General features: G+C 50.6%; 1 protein-coding gene across 1 annotated transcript in view; it reads right to left on the reverse strand.

The window, feature by feature from the left end:
• Positions 1-1,909: 1,909 nt before the first annotated feature.
• RPTOR (regulatory associated protein of MTOR complex 1) overlaps positions 1,910-17,902 on the reverse strand; it is a 157,743-nt gene continuing 141,750 nt past the window's right edge. Inside the window, exons 27-29 of the mRNA XM_082271304.1 lie at positions 17,785-17,901; positions 14,105-14,234; positions 1,910-2,475 (exon numbers count right to left, since the gene is read on the reverse strand). Coding sequence (XP_082127430.1) covers positions 2,407-2,475; positions 14,105-14,234; positions 17,785-17,901 — 316 coding nt within the window. The 3' untranslated portion in view covers positions 1,910-2,406. The remainder of the gene's footprint in view (positions 2,476-14,104; positions 14,235-17,784; position 17,902) is intronic.

Below are 17,902 nucleotides of genomic sequence, written 5' to 3' on the forward strand. Positions count from 1 at the left end.
GGTGTGAAGGAATGGTCGGTGTGAAGGAAGGTCGGTGTGAAGGAAGGTTAGTGTGAAGGAATGGTCGGTTTCGGGGACACAGAAGAAATGGATGCGTTGTTGCGGGGGAGGGATTCGGGAAAGGACGGTCTCTCAATCCCGGCTGTAATCACACAGAAGACACAGAAACATTCTTCCTCATTTTATTAATATTTAATGAATGTTCTTCCCGTCATCCCACACATTCCCCCAGGATCAGCCTCCTCTCCATTCTCTACTTGTGATGGTGAAATAAATAGGTGAATAGTACTCAGTGAATCTTTCACTGCCTCCACGGCTTTCTGGATTACCAGGAACAAGTCCCCTCTGTAAGGCCGCCCCCCCCCCCCCCCTTTAGAGGACGGTCTTAGCAACATTGCGACTTCGGGACGCAGTCCAATTTACATCGCCAACCGCTGCGTTCCCAACATAAAAAAAACAAAACATTCCCTTCTTTAAAAACTAGATATTTTCATTAAAATTTGGTAAACATCAAATCCCAACTCAGAACCCGAGTGCTCGGCAGCGAAGGTCCCTCAGAACCCGAGCGCTCGGCAGCGAAGGTCCCTCAGAACCCGAGCGCTCGGCAGCGAAGGTCCCTCTGAACTCGAGCGCTCGGCAGTGAAGGTCCCCCAGAACCCGAGCGCTCTGCAGTAAAGGTCCCTCAGAACCCGAGCGCTCGGCAGCGAAGGACCCTCAGAACCCGAGCGCTCGGCAGCGAAGGACCCTCAGAACCCGAGCGCTCGGCAGCGAAGGACCCTCAGAACCCGAGCGCTCGGCAGCGAAGGAACCTCAGAACCCGAGCGCTCGGCAGCGAAGGTCCCTCAGAACCCGAGCGCTCGGCAGCGAAGGACCCTCAGAACCCGAGCGCTCGGCAGCGAAGGACCCTCAGAACCCGAGCGCTCGGCAGCGAAGGACCCTCAGAACCCGAGCGCTCTGCAGCGAAGGACCCTCAGAACCCGAGCGCTCGCCAGCGAAGGTCCCTCAGAACCCGAGCGCTCAGCAGCGAAGGACCCGAGCGCTCGGCCGTGAAGGTTTTCCTCAGAACAGAGCGCTCAGCGGTGAAGGGTTTCTCAGCGGTGATCCTCTGGCCATTGCTGGGTGGCTGGGTCATTCCTCTGGAATCTCACCAAAATGTTCCTGTGTAGAAGGAAATCTCAACCAGAAAAGGGGGCGCTGCCGGGCGTTTTTGTGGGCGATTTTCTGTATTTTATTCCTCATGCTGCAAAGTTTTTCCCGAAGTTATAAAGCTCCCTCAGAGGTGAATCGCAGGGTCTCTGGATAAAACTAGATGAATTGGCTGTGGAGCGCTTTGGCCGCGCCGAGGGTCACACCGTGTTAATATAACACATACGGAGGAAGTAGACGTTTACTCTATAAAACGGAGCTGATGGTTAAATGTCCCGAGTTTTTGGTCAGATAATGAAATGTTTTTGCCGGGTGGGTGACTTGTGCCCTGAGTACAGCTCTTGGTGAGGGCCCTACTGAAATGCGTAGTGATGGACCTGTAAGCGTGGGTCATATACACATCAGTCTCTATTGAGGGTATGGACCGGACTGCTGTACAAAGGTGTTCTATGAAAAGTGGGGCCTTCTATTGCAGAGGAGATGTGCTGTGTCACCAGGTAAGCAGATGCAGAGAAGCGATACTCGTCACCGATTGGGTTATGGCAGCCGAACGTCACAAGGTCTCTGCATGTAGTACAAATTTCTCATATTCAGCCGCAAGTTCCTGACTTGTTGAATTGGTTTCTTCTTGGCTGGTCATCCCGAGGGTTCTGCAGCCATCATTACCGGTGACTTTCGCTTATTCACATTTGTTTTGATTTATTTTTACCCTAAGATCCCCAATTCCTGCAAATGTGTCAGATGGGAAAATCGCATTAAAAAGTTCATGTGTGTATAATGGGAGACAGTTATTTGGGTAGAACCCCTCTGTCCTGGGTGCCCCCTTCCCACTATAGGGGGCTTCACGGACTAAGCTCCATCATGACACATGGGTGAAAGGTGTCCAGACTGAGCTCCTATAGCAGCAGAGAGGAATAAAGACTTCAAGCTATACATATATATATATACTTTTCTTTTGGCTTAAAATAAAATTGTCTGGGACCACAAACCCCCAGAATGTCAACATATAGATTTTTGATTTCCCCCTCCCCAACCCCGAGTGGTCACTTAAAGATGGAAGAAACTCAGGAGGATGATGAGCAGTGGATGCAGAGGGGGCGGGGGAACCTAGCACACTAATGTTGCTGGTTTCTTAAAGCAATCCGTTCTTAGAGGTTTCTTCAAGTTCTGAAAAGCAGCAATCAAATGCCAACGCACAACGCCATCCCTTCACGCCAGAACGGGAGTCGAGTGACTGCACTTCATGTCTCAGTCCCGGGGCTATCTCACTCGCTTGTCAACCGAATATATAGACATGTAGTAATCGTTGCTGCCGACGGCTAAGTGAGGCTGGAGGAGAGAAAGAGAAAAGACAAAGATAAGAGATCACCAATCACAGGAATACACAGAGAGATTACATTATCGGTCACATTTGTTGTCGGGGAGCGGCCAGATTTCACTCTCCATGAAACAGGAAGAGAACAATCAATCTACATACATACAGTGGGGAAAAAACGGAATTTTTGTAAAATCTTACCTGTAAAATTCCTTTCTCTGAGTCCTCCGACAATCGCCGCCTCTTCATATTCGTCACAATGGGGGTTATTGACCTTTGCTCCGTAGGAGTAGCTAGGCAACAGAATATGTTAATATCAAAGCTTTTAGCAAATCCCACCCCTAGGGGGCGGTCCCCTCAGTCAATACCCTCCTGCTTCCTGCATCCCTACCTCAGTTTCAGTAGCATAGCAGTAGAGTACATAAACAAACCCCAAAAGAGGGGCGGGGGTGGCGACTGTCGGAGGACTCAGAGAAAGGAATTTTACAGGTAAGATTTTACAAAAATTCCGTTTTCTCTTACGTCCTCCGACAGTCGCCGCCTCTTCATATTCGTCACAATGGGGACGTCCCAAAGCAGTGTAGACATGAGGGGTGGGAAAAACAGCAGCCGCGCCCAAGGTAAAGCAATACCCACATCAGAGAAAGGAACCTTACCAAAGGAAGGAAACCAACTGGGCAACATGAAAAAACTTGCTCACCAGGAGCAACAACCCAGGAAAACAAATAACCTAGGGATAAAAACATCCCAACAGCCAAGGGTCCCAGAAAAAAACAAGGGACCTTAAGGTACTGCCGCACAAAGGACCTTGCGGCCAAAGGAAGCATCTGCCGATGCCTGAACATCCACTTTGTAGAATTTTGAGAAGGTGTGAATGGACGACCAAGTCGCCGCCTTACACACCTGGGCCACAGAAGCCTGATGATGACAGGCCCAAGACGTACTCAGAGATCTCGTAGAGTGCGCCTTCACAGGCATGGGGGGAACTTTCCCCTTCAAAGCATAGGTCTGCTCAATGGTCTGTCTAATCCATTTGGCGATGGTAGAAGCCGACGCCGCCATGCCCTTCCGAGGCCCCTCTGGAAGGACAAATAGAGAATCCGTCTTGCGAAAGGATTCAGTCGATGACAGGTAAACCCTGATCGCCCGAACAACATCTAAGGAATGCAAAGCCACTTCCTTTGGATGTTTAGGCTTTGCGCAAAGCGAAGGCAATACAATGTCCTCATTGAGGTGAAATTCCGAAATCCTTTTTTGGAAGGAAAGACGGGTTAGGTCGCAAGACCACCTTATCCAAGTGAACCACCAAATACGGAGATCTGCAGGACAAAGCAGCCAGCTCCGACACCCTACGAGCCGAGGTGATTGTCACCAAAAAGGCGACCTTCTTGGACAACAGAGACAACGAGATCTCCCTGATCTTTTCAAAGGGAGCATGTTGCAACACGGACAGAACAAGATTCAAGTCCCATGGAGGTAAAGGCTCCCTCCTAGGAGGGACCAGGTGCTGCACCCCTTGAACAAAGGTGCTAACCAAAGAATTAGACGCCACAGGGCGTTGAAAGAGAACGGCCAGCGCAGAAACCTGACCCTTAATCGTGGCCAACGCCAAACGCTGGGCCACGCCCGTTTGAAGGAAAGCCAACACTCTTGATACCGAGTATGAGCGAGGGGAATACCCCCTGGACTCACACCAGGCAAAATAGGCCTTCCAAGTACGGTAGTAAACCTTCCCCGAAGAGGTCTTTCTAGCCTTGATCAAAGTGTGAATGACCTCAGGGGAGAGACCCCTATCCTTCAGGACCTCGGTTTCAACAGCCAGGCCGTCAAAGCCAGCGACTGTAAAGCAGGATGGAATATCGGTCCTTGAGACAGGAGATCTTCTCGAAGAGGCAGACGCCACGGAGCGTCGACCGCCAGATTCACGTGATCTGCGTACCAAGACCGGCGAGGCCAGTCTGGCGCCACCAGAATCACCGTGTGCGGTTCCGAGGCCAACCTGCGAAGGAACCTGGATAGTAGCTGAATCGGTGGAAAGGCATACATCAGATGATACTGATGCCAGGGCGCCACCAACGCGTCTGAGGCGTCTGCCCGAGGATCGCGCGTCCTTGCCACGAACCTTTCCACCTTGTTGTTTAGACGAAACGCGAACAGGTCCACATCTGGAGAGCCCCACTTCGCGCACATCTGGAAGACATCCGGGTGAAGGGACCATTCCCCCTGGTCCAGGGTCTGGCGACTCAGATAGTCCGCCTGCCAGTTCTCCACCCCCGGAATGTGGACTGCCGTTATCGTCGGGACGTGCGTCTTGGCCCAAGATAGAATGTCGGCTACTTCCCGAGCCGCTCGGGCACTCCTGGTGCCCCCTTGGTGGTTGATGTAGGCCACCGCTGTGGCATTGTCCGTCTGCACCCGAACCGGACGGCCCTGCAGCCTGTCCATCCAACGCAGAAGACAGATTTATCGCTCGCAATTCCAGAATGTTGATCGGAAGGGAGGACTCCTCCTCCGACCAAGTTCCCTGGGCGGACAGAACGCCCAGAACACCACCCCAGCCCGACAGGCTGGCATCTGTGGTGATCACCGTCCACGATAAAGGGCGAAAAGACTTGCCCCCCGACACCGCCGGGGACTGTAGCCACCACAGAAGATCCCTTTTGGTGCGATGGCTCAATGAAATCTGGAAATCCAGAGACTGCGGTCGCCCGTCCCACCTGGTCAGAATCTCCGCTTGGAGACCCCGCGTGTGAAACTGGGCGAAGGGAATCGCCTCGAAAGCCGAGACCATCAATCCCAGACACCTCATGCACGTCTGGAGGGACGAGCACTGAACGTCCCTGAGGGACCTGACCTCTTCCTGAAGAGCCCTGAGCTTGTCATCCGGCAGGAAGACCCTCGCCTGAACAGAGTCCAGGATCATTCCCAGGTAGGGAAGACGAACCAACGGGCACAGCGTCGATTTTGGAAAGTTTATCGTCCAACCAAACTCCTGTAGAGTCTGCATCGTGACGGACAGATCGATCACCAGACCCTGACTGGTCGCAGACCGAACCAGAATGTCGTCCAGATACCCCAGGACCGAGATGCCCTGGGCTCTCAATAAGGCCAGAACCGGCGCAAGCACCTTGGTGAACACCCGCGGAGCCGAAGCGAGACCAAAGGGTAACGCCACGAATTGGTAATGATCCTCCGCAATGGCGAATCGAAGGTACCACTGGTGATCCTCGAAAATGGGGATGTGAAGGTACGCATCCTTCAAATCGATGGAGGCCACGAATTCTCCCGGAACCAGGTCAGCCACCACTGATTGCAGGGATTCCATGCGAAACTTGCGAACCCGCACAAAGCGGTTCAGAGCTTTCAAGTCCAGAATCGGATGTACCTTGCCCTCCTTTCTGGGCACAGTGAACAGATTTGAATAGAACCCCCGAAATCTGTCCCGATGAGGCACCGGGACCACCACTCCCTGGGCCCGCAAGTCCCGCACCGCCAGGTGCAGATCCTGCAAGCGCTCCGGAGACAGCTGAAGGTTTGAGGGGAAAAATCTGCTCGCTGGCCGAGAGAGAAACTCGATCTTGTATCCGGATTGAACGACTTCCTGAACCCACCTGTCCCAAATGCGGGCCAGCCAGGGTTGAAGAAAACCGAGCAAACGACCCCCCACCCCAGAACTGGGTGAGGGCGCCCCTTCAGGCCGCATTGTTATGGGCAGCGGACCCGGACTGGCCGGACATCTGCTTACCCGTCCACGGCTTCTTCTGGGAGCCTTGGCCTCTGAAGGGCTTGCCCCTATAGTATGACCGAAAGGCAAGAAAGGACCCCTGAGAGGGTCCAAATGAGGCAGTTTTCTTACCACGAACAACCTTAGACTTGTGAGTCTGGGCAAGAGCGTGCTCTTACCCCCGGTAATACCCTTTATCAGAGTATCCAAGGAGTCGCCAAAAAGGCGAGATCCCGCATAGGGTAAATTAGCTAAAGTTTTGCGAGAAGCTTAGTCAACAGACCAACATTTTAGCCAAATCAGACGGCGTGTCAACACAGCCACGCTTTGGACACGCGCAGCCAAAGGGACTAAATTTAAATCCGCATCACACAAATACATGACACCCTGATGAATTTGATCCACCATAGCCAATGTTGTCGGCGGGGCAGAGTCAGCCACCAGGATGCGCCTGAGCACCTGCGTCCAATCCGCGACAGCCTGGGCTGCCACAAGGGAAGCAAAAATAGGTTTCAGCATTGAACCAGTAACCGTATAAGTATGGCGGGCAAGAGACTCTAATCTCCTGTCCGTGGGGTCCCGGAACACCAGGGTATCCTCCGCCGGAATCGCAGTGGACTTATTTAGAAATGCCACCGCGTGGTCCACCGGAGGTGGTACACACCAACGCTCATCAGTAGCGGGTGTAAAGGGATAACGCAGCTTGAACCTACTCGGCACAGCAAAAGGCTTCTTTAAATTGCGCCATTGTTCATCAACAGCGCGCTGAAATTCTTTAGAGCAAGGGAAAACCTGCAATGTTTTGCGTTTTCTTTGCGTCCCATAAGAGGACAGCAAGGCAGGAGGACATGGTTCATCCTGCAAATGTAGTGTTTGCTTGATAGAAGCAACCAACTCATCCATGAGTGCAAGCTCTTCAGACGAGCGAGGTGGAGAATTATCAACCACTTCTACCTCAGCCTCCCCCTCAGACCCCACAAAGTCTAGAGATGAACGGGACCCTGAGAAGGGCACCCCAGCCACAGCAGCCCCATCGCCCTCTGAATCAGAGGAAATTGACACTCTGGACCGTTTTGTGGATCGATCAGCCACCAGCATCTGCACCTGAGCAGCTAGGTTTGCCACAATAGTAGCCAAATCAGCCCCCTCGGGGGAAGCAGCAGCCCTTTCCTGAGAATCCATGCCCCAGTGTTGTAAGAAAAAAGGGAGTACTGCCCCTTTAAGATCGCGGCGAGCGTGGCCCACCGCACACTAACTGAATACACTGACCCCCACAGGGACAAGGAATACTAGGCAAGGAATACAGGAATGGAAGGTAAAACCTGGAGAGGTCACACAGGCTGCTGCACCGATCGCTGTCCTCAGAGCAAAGGAAGTGATGCGAGACTGACCGCCCCTAGAAAGCCTATGCAAGGCTACAAAAACATGGCCGCCGGCCGAGGCTGTAGAGGCAGAAAAACACTGACATGCGGCCCGCGCGAGCGCCGCCAAAACGGCGCTCTCACCACACAGGATCGGTCACCACAAACATGGCACAAAAAAAAAATGGCGGACTGCAGCAGCGGTCGCCTTACAGTATGCCCACAACATGCAGGGTTCATACACATTTTCACCAATAAAATTCCATGACTTTTCCATGACTTCACGTAAATATTCATGACCTAATGTTTCATCAAATGTCTATGTATACATGTTAAATAAGAAGAAAATCCATGTCACACCCAGCATATTTTTACTAAACTAAATGACAATCTTTGTAGTGTACAGTACCTCTGCAGTTAGGGTTTCGTTTCTGGATACAGCGTGACTCAAAATGGTCCCTTGTTTTACAGTGGATGAGATGGAAGCACCGCTGCCGCAGCTGGGAGCCAGTGTCACTTCAGGGGCATGGGTGAAAAAGCCAACCATCGGATTGGAAGCCGTCAAGCATGCAGCTGCAGACTGGTGCTTTGCACCTTTAGCGTGGCTAGACCCGTGGCTATCAACCAATGAGGCAGCGGAAGCGTCACTGGAGGGCGGGCCGGCCGCATGAAACAGTTACCGCCCCCTTCCGCGTCATCACGCTCATGCGGCCGGCCCGCCCTCCAGTGACGCTTCTGCTGCCTCATTGGTTGCTAATCTCCCGGCTGTTACTGCTGCTGCTAGCCAGTCACAGTGTCTCCAGGCAAACCATTGCCGGCCCTCCCTGCTGCCTGATTGGGTCATCTCTTCGGCTGCTGCTGGCCAATAACAGCACGCGCATACCACGGACCCGGAAGGACGCTAATACAGTGAAATGTAAATACAGTATGTGGCAATATAATCATAAAATAATTAAGCATCCGCTCCCCGATCCTCCACAGTAATTTAATTCCATGACTTTTGCAAAACCTAGTGGGTTTCCTAATTTTCCATGACCTTTCCAGGCCTGGAAAGTGTCATCTAAAAATTCCAAAACTTTTCCAGGATTTCCAGGACCGTATGAACCCTGAACATGTCTTACAATCATGTCATCCACAGCACACAGCATGTCACACAGCCTGATACACAGAGCAGAGCAGGAGAGCCCCCCCCCCCTTGCAGCCCACAGAGAAGCAGCTATACTGACAGGGAGCTCAACATTATGCACAGACATGCAGGGTCCCACAGTCCCAGACTGACACCCAAAAACAGACAGGTCCCCACACAGAAATACACTTACCATCCGGATGGCGTGGGGAGCCCGCACAAGCGATCAAACCGCTGCACTTAAGGACAGGGAGAGTCGCAGCCAGGGCGCAAAGGAACTGCGGTGCGAAACCGCATGGCGTCCAGTGAGGTAGCCACCTCACCGCAGCATCCCCGCAGCGGACAGGGATGGGTCGTTCATATTTGCCAGGGGAACCTAGCTGAACGCTCGATGGCAGGCTGGGAAGCCACTGGCCCTGAACCCCGGATAACCAGGGAGGCCAGCCCGAGACCCAGAACTGCACGATCATCTTCATCCGAAGATCTAACTAGAGCTGAAAAAGAACAGCTAAATAAAGAAAGAGAAAAAAACTCCAAATAAAATCAAAAAGAGAAAAAGAAGCTGAGACTGAAAAGCCCCAGCACAGGCACAGCCTAACTAACTCCTGAGCTACACAAATGAAACTGAGGTAGGAATGCAGGAAGCAGGAGGGTATTGACTGAGGGGACCACCCTCTAGGGGTGGGGTATGCTAAAAGCTTTGATATTAACATATTCTGTTGCCTATCTACTCCTACGGAGCAAAGGTCAATAACCCCCATTGTGACGAAAATGAAGAGGCGGCGACTGTCGGAGGACGTAAGAGAAATGGGATTTTTGTCTTACCGTAAAATCCTTTTCTCTGATGTTCATTGATGGACACAGCTCCAGAATTTTCTTGAACATTGGGTTATGCTGCCCCCTACAGGAGTAGGACATTAACCAGGAAAAAGCTTTGCCAGGCCTATGGGGCGGTCTCAGGGGCACTCCATTTTGCTGCAGTGTCAGAAGAAAAATAACCCAACTCAACACAGGCGGTCCCCGGGTTACAAACAAGATAGGGACTGTAGGTTTGTTCTCAAGTCGAATTTGTTTGTAAGTCAGAACAGGTACGTTTTTTAAGCCAAAAGAATCATTTTTTACGTTTTTTGGATAGCATAGGGAAGGGTTAAAACCCCGGTAACATTTGCTTTGTTGTCTGTACCTCTGTTCAGAAGATACCACCTCACTTTCTGTCTCTATGACAATTAGATTTTGAAAATTTTGGGTTGTTGTGGAAACCAGGATTGGTGATAAAGCTTCAATGGAGACAACTTTTTCCCATAATAACTCTTCCAGGAGTGAATTTCCCTTCCTCTCACTCCTTGTTGTCTCCCTCCGTTTGTAAGTCGGATGTTTGTAACCCGGGGACCGCCTGGGGGCCGCCTGTAGAGGGCCGGGAGCTGTGTCCATCAATGAACTTCAGAGAAAAGGATTTTATGGTAAGACAAAAATCCAATTTTCTCTTTCATTCATTGACGAACACAGCTTCAGAATCTTCATGACTATTGGGACGTCCCAAAGCCGTGTCAAAATGAGGGGTGGGAAAAACACAGCAGAAAAAATTCCCAAAGGCTAAAACTAGCCAACCAGGAAAAACTGGAGCCCACCTGATAAAAACCAATAAACCCTCAAAGAGGACCAAGTCCTCCCAAATAGCAGCCTGCAAAACTTTGCGGCCAAAAGCAGCCTCCGCAGATGCGAGTACATCTACCTTATAAAACTGTGAAAGTGTGCACAGACGAACAGGTGGCCGCCTTGCAAACTTCCATCACTGACGCCTGATGACGGAAGGCCCAGGAAGCAATAAGCGCCCACATAGAATGCGCCTTAAAAGGGAACGGTGGAACCTCACCCTTGATCGAATAGGCCTGAATCACCGTCTGGCTGATCCATCTGGAAATGGTCATTACAGACGAGGCCAACCCTTTGTGAGGTCCATGGTGACATGGAACTAGGTGCGTATTACCAGGAAGTGGGGAAAGTGGCGGTGACATGGAACTAGGTGCGTATTACCAGGAAGTGGGGAAAGTGGTGGTGACATGGAACCAGGTGTGTATTACCAGGAAGTGGGGAATGTGGTGGTGACATGGAACAAGGTGTGTATTACCAGGAAGTGGGGAAAGTGGTGGTGACATGGAACTAGGTGCGTATTACCAGGAAGTGGGGAAAGTGGTGGTGACATGGAACTAGGTGCGTATTACCAGGAAGTGGGGAATGTGGTGGTGACATGGAACAAGGTGCGTATTACCAGGAAGTGGGGAATGTTGAGGTGACATGGAACAAGCTGTGTATTACCAGGAAGTGGGGAATGTGGTGGGGACATGGATCTAGGTGCGTATTACCAGGAAGTGGGGAAAGTGGTGGTGACATGGAACAAGGTGCGTATTACCAGGAAGTGGGGAATGTGGTGGGGACATGGATCTAGGTGCGTATTACCAGGAAGTGGGGAAAGTGGTGGTGACATGGAACAAGGTGCGTATTACCAGGAAGTGGGGAAAGTGGTGGTGAAATGGAACTAGGTGTGTATTACCAGGAAGTGGGGAAAGTGGTGGTGACATGGAACAAGGTGGGTATTACCAGGAAGTGGGGAAAGTGGTGGTGACATGGATCTAGGTGCGTATTACCAGGAAGTGGGGAAAGTGGTGGTGACATGGAACAAGGTGCGTATTACCAGGAAGTGGGGAAAGGGGTGACATGGAACAAGGTGCGTATTACCAGGAAGTGGGGAATGTGGTGGGGACATGGAACTAGGTGTGTATTACCAGGAAGTGGGGAAAGTGGTGGTGACATGGAACAAGGTGTGTAGTACCAGGAAGTGGGGAAAGTGGTGGTGACATGGAACTAGGTGTGTATTACCAGGAAGTGGGGAAAGTGGTGGTGACATGGAACTAGGTGGGTATTACCAGGAAGTGGGGAAAGTGGTGGTGACATGGAACTAGGTGGGTATTACCAGGAAGTGGGGAAAGTGGTTGTGACATGGAACAAGGTGCGTATTACCAGGTAGTGGGAAAGTGGTGGTGAAATGGAACTAGGTGCGTATTACCAGGAAGTGGGGAAAGTGGTGGTGACATGGAACTAGGTGCGTATTACCAGGAAGTGGGAAAGTGGTGGTGACAAGGAACAAGGTGCGTATTACCAGGAAGTGGGGAAAGTGGTGGTGACATGGAACAAGGTGCGTATTACCAGGAAGTGGGGAATGTGGTGGGGACATGGATCTAGGTGCGTATTACCAGGAAGTGGGGAAAGTGATGGTGACATGGAACAAGGTGGGTATTACCAGGAAGTGGGGAAAGTGGTGGTGACATGGAACAAGGTGGGTATTACCAGGAAGTGGGGAAAGTGGTGGTGACATGGATCTAGGTGCGTATTACCAGGAAGTGGGGAAAGTGGTGGTGACATGGAACAAGGTGCGTATTACCAGGAAGTGGGGAAAGTGGTGGGGACATGGAACTAGGTGCGTATTACCAGGAAGTGGGGAAAGTGGTGGTGACATGGAACAAGGTGCGTATTACCAGGAAGTGGGGAAAGTGGTGGGGACATGGAACTAGGTGCGTATTACCAGGAAGTGGGGAAAGTGGTGGTGACATGGGACAAGGTGTGTATTACCAGGAAGTGGGGAAAGTGGTGGTGACATGGAACAAGGTGGGTATTACCAGGAAGTGGGGAAAGTGGTGGGGACATGGATCTAGGTGCGTATTACCAGGAAGTGGGGAAAGTGGTGGTGACATGGATCTAGGTGCGTATTACCAGGAAGTGGGGAAAGTGGTGGTGACATGGAACAAGGTGCGTATTACCAGGAAGTGGGGAAAGTGGTGGGGACATGGAACTAGGTGCGTATTACCAGGAAGTGGGGAAAGTGGTGGTGACATGGAACTAGGTGCGTATTACCAGGAAGTGGGGAAAGTGGTGGTGACATGGAACTAGGTGTGTATTACCAGGAAGTGGGGAAAGTGGTGGTGACATGGAACTAGGTGGGTATTACCAGGAAGTGGGGAAAGTGGTGGGGACATGGAACAAGGTGTGTATTACCAGGAAGTGGGGAAAGTGGTGGTGAAATGGATCTAGGTGCGTATTACCAGGAAGTGGGGAAAGTGGTGGTGACATGGAACTAGGTGTGTATTACCAGGAAGTGGGGAAAGTGGTGGTGACATGGAACTAGGTGTGTATTACCAGGAAGTGGGGAAAGTGGTGGTGAAATGGATCTAGGTGCGTATTACCAGGAAGTGGGGAAAGTGGTGGTGACATGGAACTAGGTGTGTATTACCAGGAAGTGGGGAAAGTGGTGGTGACATGGAACTAGGTGTGTATTACCAGGAAGTGGGGAAAGTGGTGGTGACATGGAACTAGGTGTGTATTACCAGGAAGTGGGGAAAGTGGTGGTGAAATGGATCTAGGTGCGTATTACCAGGAAGTGGGGAAAGTGGTGGTGACATGGAACTAGGTGTGTATTACCAGGAAGTGGGGAAAGTGGTGGTGACATGGAACTAGGTGTGTATTACCAGGAAGTGGGGAAAGTGGTGGTGACATGGAACTAGGTGTGTATTACCAGGAAGTGGAGAAAGTGGTGGTGACATGGAACTAGGTGGGTATTACCAGGAAGTGGGGAAAGTGGCGGTGACATGGAACAAGGTGCGTATTACCAGGAAGTGGGGAAAGTGGTGGTGACATGGAACAAGGTGCGTATTACCAGGAAGTGGGGAAAGTGGTGGTGACATGGAACTAGGTGTGTATTACCAGGAAGTGGGGAAAGTGGTTGTGACATGGAACAAGCTGTGTATTACCAGGAAGTGGGGAAAGTGGTGGTGACATGGAACTAGGTGTGTATTACCAGGAAGTGGGGAAAGTGGTGGTGACATGGAACAAGGTGTGTATTACCAGGAAGTGGGGAATGTGGTGGTGACATGGAACAAGGTGTGTATTACCAGGAAGTGGGGAATGTGGTGGTGACATGGAACAAGGTGTGTATTACCAGGAAGTGGGGAATGTGGTGGTGACATGGAACAAGGTGTGTATTACCAGGAAGTGGGGAATGTGGGGGTGACATGGAACAAGGTGTGTATTACCAGGAAGTGGGGAATGTGGGGGTGACATGGAACAAGGTGGGTATTACCAGGAAGTGGGGAAAGGGGTGGTGACATGGAACAAGGTGTGTATTAACCCTAGGATTGTTAGAGGATAAAAATCTCACACCCCGGTTGGAGGGGATGAACGGGGGTCTTATACACCATGGACAGTACACAGAAGTGACTATTTAGTTTGTTGCCCGGGGTTCATCTTTAAGACTCCAAAGGGAGATCACAGAACTATGGTAAGAAATGTTTCTAAGCCCCGCCCACTGATCAATAAATAATCACAGAGGGCTCAGCAACCATCCTACACACAGTACAGGCGTGACCGATGTCCACACTCACCCAGTGCGGGTGGAACGCCAGGCAACTGATGGCACCGATCCTCTGCCCCATGAATCCGTCATAGTACTTTATATTGCTGATCAGTTCTCCGCTTCCATTGTACACGGCGATAAATTGGTTCATGGAACCGCTAGACCAATCAGAAGAGAGGAGAGAGAATGATGGGAAATCAGAGAATAAAACAGAAAATTAGCACCTCATCACTAACCATCTATAGAGTAATCCTAATCTGATAATCAATAAATCCCCGGGTAATATATAGGCTGGATTGAGGGGGTGGGGCTCGAGAACGCCCTCCAACTTGGACATGTCCTATAGGAGTGTGCATATGGGGAGTTTGCGCTTATGGGGAGTGTGTGCGCGTATGGGGAGTGTGTGCATGGGAAGGTGTAGTGTATATGGGAAGGTGTGTGACGGGAGTCACTTTGGTTGGGGGGCCTGTGGAACACAGCGGCCTGTGGAACCCAGCTTACCTTAGAGAGGTTGGGAATCACTGTCTCAGCCCCCCTAGGCCCCTCTTATGTGTAAGTCACCCTGTGTCTATTATGGGCACAGGGTGGCCAAGGAAATGATGGACTTCATGAACACAGAGAAAATGGTTTGGATAACTTCAAATGGGAGAGTAATATTTATCAATATCTCTCAAGAAATTTGAAGTTGTAAGCTCACTTTACACTGTGAGACCTATAGCCTGTTGCCATGAAGTCTGTGACTCCTAAATAATCAAAGCAATGCCTAGATGTGTATTCCATGTACTTCAATGTAGGAGACGGACAGACTGATACTGGGGTCTCTTTCTATTGTCTGTATAATAAGGTGTTCTGTGTTTATACTTAGGATAATCTGTAATTTTTTTTAGCCTTGGTGCCAGCAGTCTGGTGTAAGTGCGCTGAGTTAATTAGCATGTGAATGATAACCTTGTCTAGATGGGATTAGCCATGAGTCAGCTGTACCTCGTTATCTAACCATTGTGTGATGTTTTGGGTAAATATTGGGGTCATTGTTCATGTAGTGACTGACATACTTCTAAAGTGTATAAAAGTCTGTTTCTTGTTCAATAAATGAGTTAGTTGTTTTCAGATCCATACAAGCTAAGTTCAGGCTAGTTTTGTATGTAGGGCGGCTGGAATATCTGATTTCTATGTTCAAGACTGGAGGAAGCCGTATACTGACGGAAGACCACAAACACAGTGTGGGTCGCAGTTCCATTACACTGGTGGCAGCGGTGGGATGCTTCCTGCAGTCTGGGACATCCAAACATCCACTGGGATCCACTGGGAGAGGTACAGATATCAGCCGCCATGGAAGAGGAAGGTCCTGCTAGGATGGTATGATTTAAATCCGCTTGGGACTCTGGAAGGAAATGCTAGTCCGTGAGCAGCGACACCAGGGAAAAATCCTCCCCTCCATCCAGGAAAGGTACTGGTCGCAGTATAGATTGTGGGTCCTGGTTTTGGGAGATAAACCGTACAAGGAATGGAAAGCTGAGTTAAGCAGGCTTGTCCAGGAGGAGATACGATTGGACGAGAGCTACAGAGCTCTCTGCTGGTGTGTAACCCAAGTGTGCCCATGGACAGTGGACGACAGGCCAACAGAAGGCTTTGGCTACGACGGCCTGGGACTGTCATTAGAGAAGTGGGCAGAGGACCCTAACTTTGGGAACGATCTGGAGTGGCCGTTAGAGGAAATTATGGATTCCAGAGAAGAGATCCTGAACATCTCAGAAGTGCTCTGGGCACTGGAAGGTATGGAGTTTCTGGCCATTCAGGAATGGGAGCTGGAGATCGCCTACAGACGGCTGCTAGACTCTGCTCAGCACCAACCAGTGTTACTGGGAGAGGGGATTGTAGGTCCCTCGTCCCAGCAGAAGCCAACAGCACAGGGGGGGGTTCAGCATCCCTGAGAGAAGAGGCAGTTGACCTTTCTCCTACACCTCTGACAGGGACATGGGATTTCCTGCCAGCAGCATCTGTGGAGTTACAAAAAACGTCTCCAGCTGAAGCGCTGACAACTGGACAGAGGGTCCAAGACCTCTGCCCCACACCTGCGGCAGTTCTGGAGGCCCAGGGTGAGAAGGTGGTGATCACTCCCCAGCAGCAGATCAGGATCCAGGGGGAGAAGAGGTTGTTGTCCCCCCTCCCCAACAGTCAGTAAGAGGGGAGGACACTGTCTTCACTCCCCAGCCAGGATCTGTGCACCTGGGAGACGGTACCAGAGAAAGGTTGTCCCAACAACCTGATGAAGGTAAGGAAGATGGAGCAGATGACTCCCCTTCCCAGCAGCAGATGACACCCCAGAATGATGACACCAACCCAGTAGAAGAGCTGGCAACAGTGCTGCTGGCCTCTGCCTCAACTAACAAAGATGGGTTTTCTGAGAAGGTGGATGGGACTACAGTCTTCACTTGTATACCCCAGGGATGCTGGACAGTCTGCCCAGATCCCCAACAGCCTGACCAAGTTAGCCCCGCCACCCTGTCTTCTCTTCAGCGGCTGAAAGGACTCCCAGAAGAAGGGCCAGTCCACACTTCTGCCCCAAGTGGCGGGTATGTTCCACGAGAGAGGCAGAGGTTGGCTGGGTGAGTTAACGCTGTGTTCTGGACAATTTGTTTGGGGTACTGTGTGGGTACAGACAATGGGGGATGGGAACTATGGACTAACTTCGAAGTCAACCCGTTCAGGGTCTCCTCCTGCGTTAGTCTCCTTCAGAAAGGGGAGAGATGTGAGTCACTTTGGTTGGGGGGCCCATGGAACCCAGCTTACCTTAGAGAGGTTGGGAAATTCCTGTCTCAGCCCCCTAGGCCCCTCTTATGTTTAAGTTCCCCTGTGTCTATTATGGGCACAGGGTGGCCAAGGAAATGATGGACTTCATGGACACTGAGAATATGGTGTGGATAACTTCAAATGAGAGAGTAATAATTATCAACCATATATCTCAAGAAATATGAAGATTTATTCCCACTTTACACTGTGAGACCTATAGACTGTTACCATGAAGTCTGTGACTCCTAAATAATCCAAGCAATGCTTAGATGTGTATTCCATGTACTTCAATGTAGGAGACAGACAGACTGATACTGGGGTCTCTTCCTATTGTCTGTATAATAAGGTGTTCTGTGTTTATACTATAATGTGTAATTTTGTATTTTGTTTTAGCCTTGGTGCCGGCAGTCTGGTCCTCCAGGCTGGTGTAAGGGCGCTGAGTTAATTAGCATGTGAATGATAACCTTGTCTATATGGGATTAGCCACGAGTCAGCTGTACCTCGTTATCTAACCATTGTGTGATGTTTTGGGTAAATATTCGGGTCATTGTTCATGTAGTGACTGACATACTTCTCAAGTGTATAAAAGTCTGTTTCTTGTTCAATAAAGGAGTTAGTTGTTTTCAGATCCATACAAGCTAAGTTCAGGCTAGTTTTGTATGTAGTGTGGCGGGAATATCTGATATCTATGTTCAAGACTGAAGGAAGCCATATACTGACCGAAGCCCACAAACACAATGTGGGTCCCGGTTCCGTTACAGTGTGTATATGGGAGTGTGTGTATATGGGAGTGTGTGTATATGGGAGTGTGTTTTTTTTCCTTTGATTGGTTGAAGTGGGCGGAGTTTTTTCAGCTAGACTACCTATGTAACTTTATGTAACAATGTAACCATGTTGCGGCGCAGAGTGCGGACTCACCAGGCGAAGAGGTTGGCCTGTGGGTGGTAGTCCAGGGTGGTCAGACCTTTGACGATCTGCAGCGTGTTTATGGATTCCGGAAGTCTGGGATCGTAATATCGAACGTCTCCATTGACGC

Source organism: Pelophylax lessonae, assembly GCF_965119305.1.
Source record: "Pelophylax lessonae genome assembly, chromosome: 11".
In the NCBI taxonomy this organism is placed as follows: domain Eukaryota; kingdom Metazoa; phylum Chordata; class Amphibia; order Anura; family Ranidae; genus Pelophylax; species Pelophylax lessonae.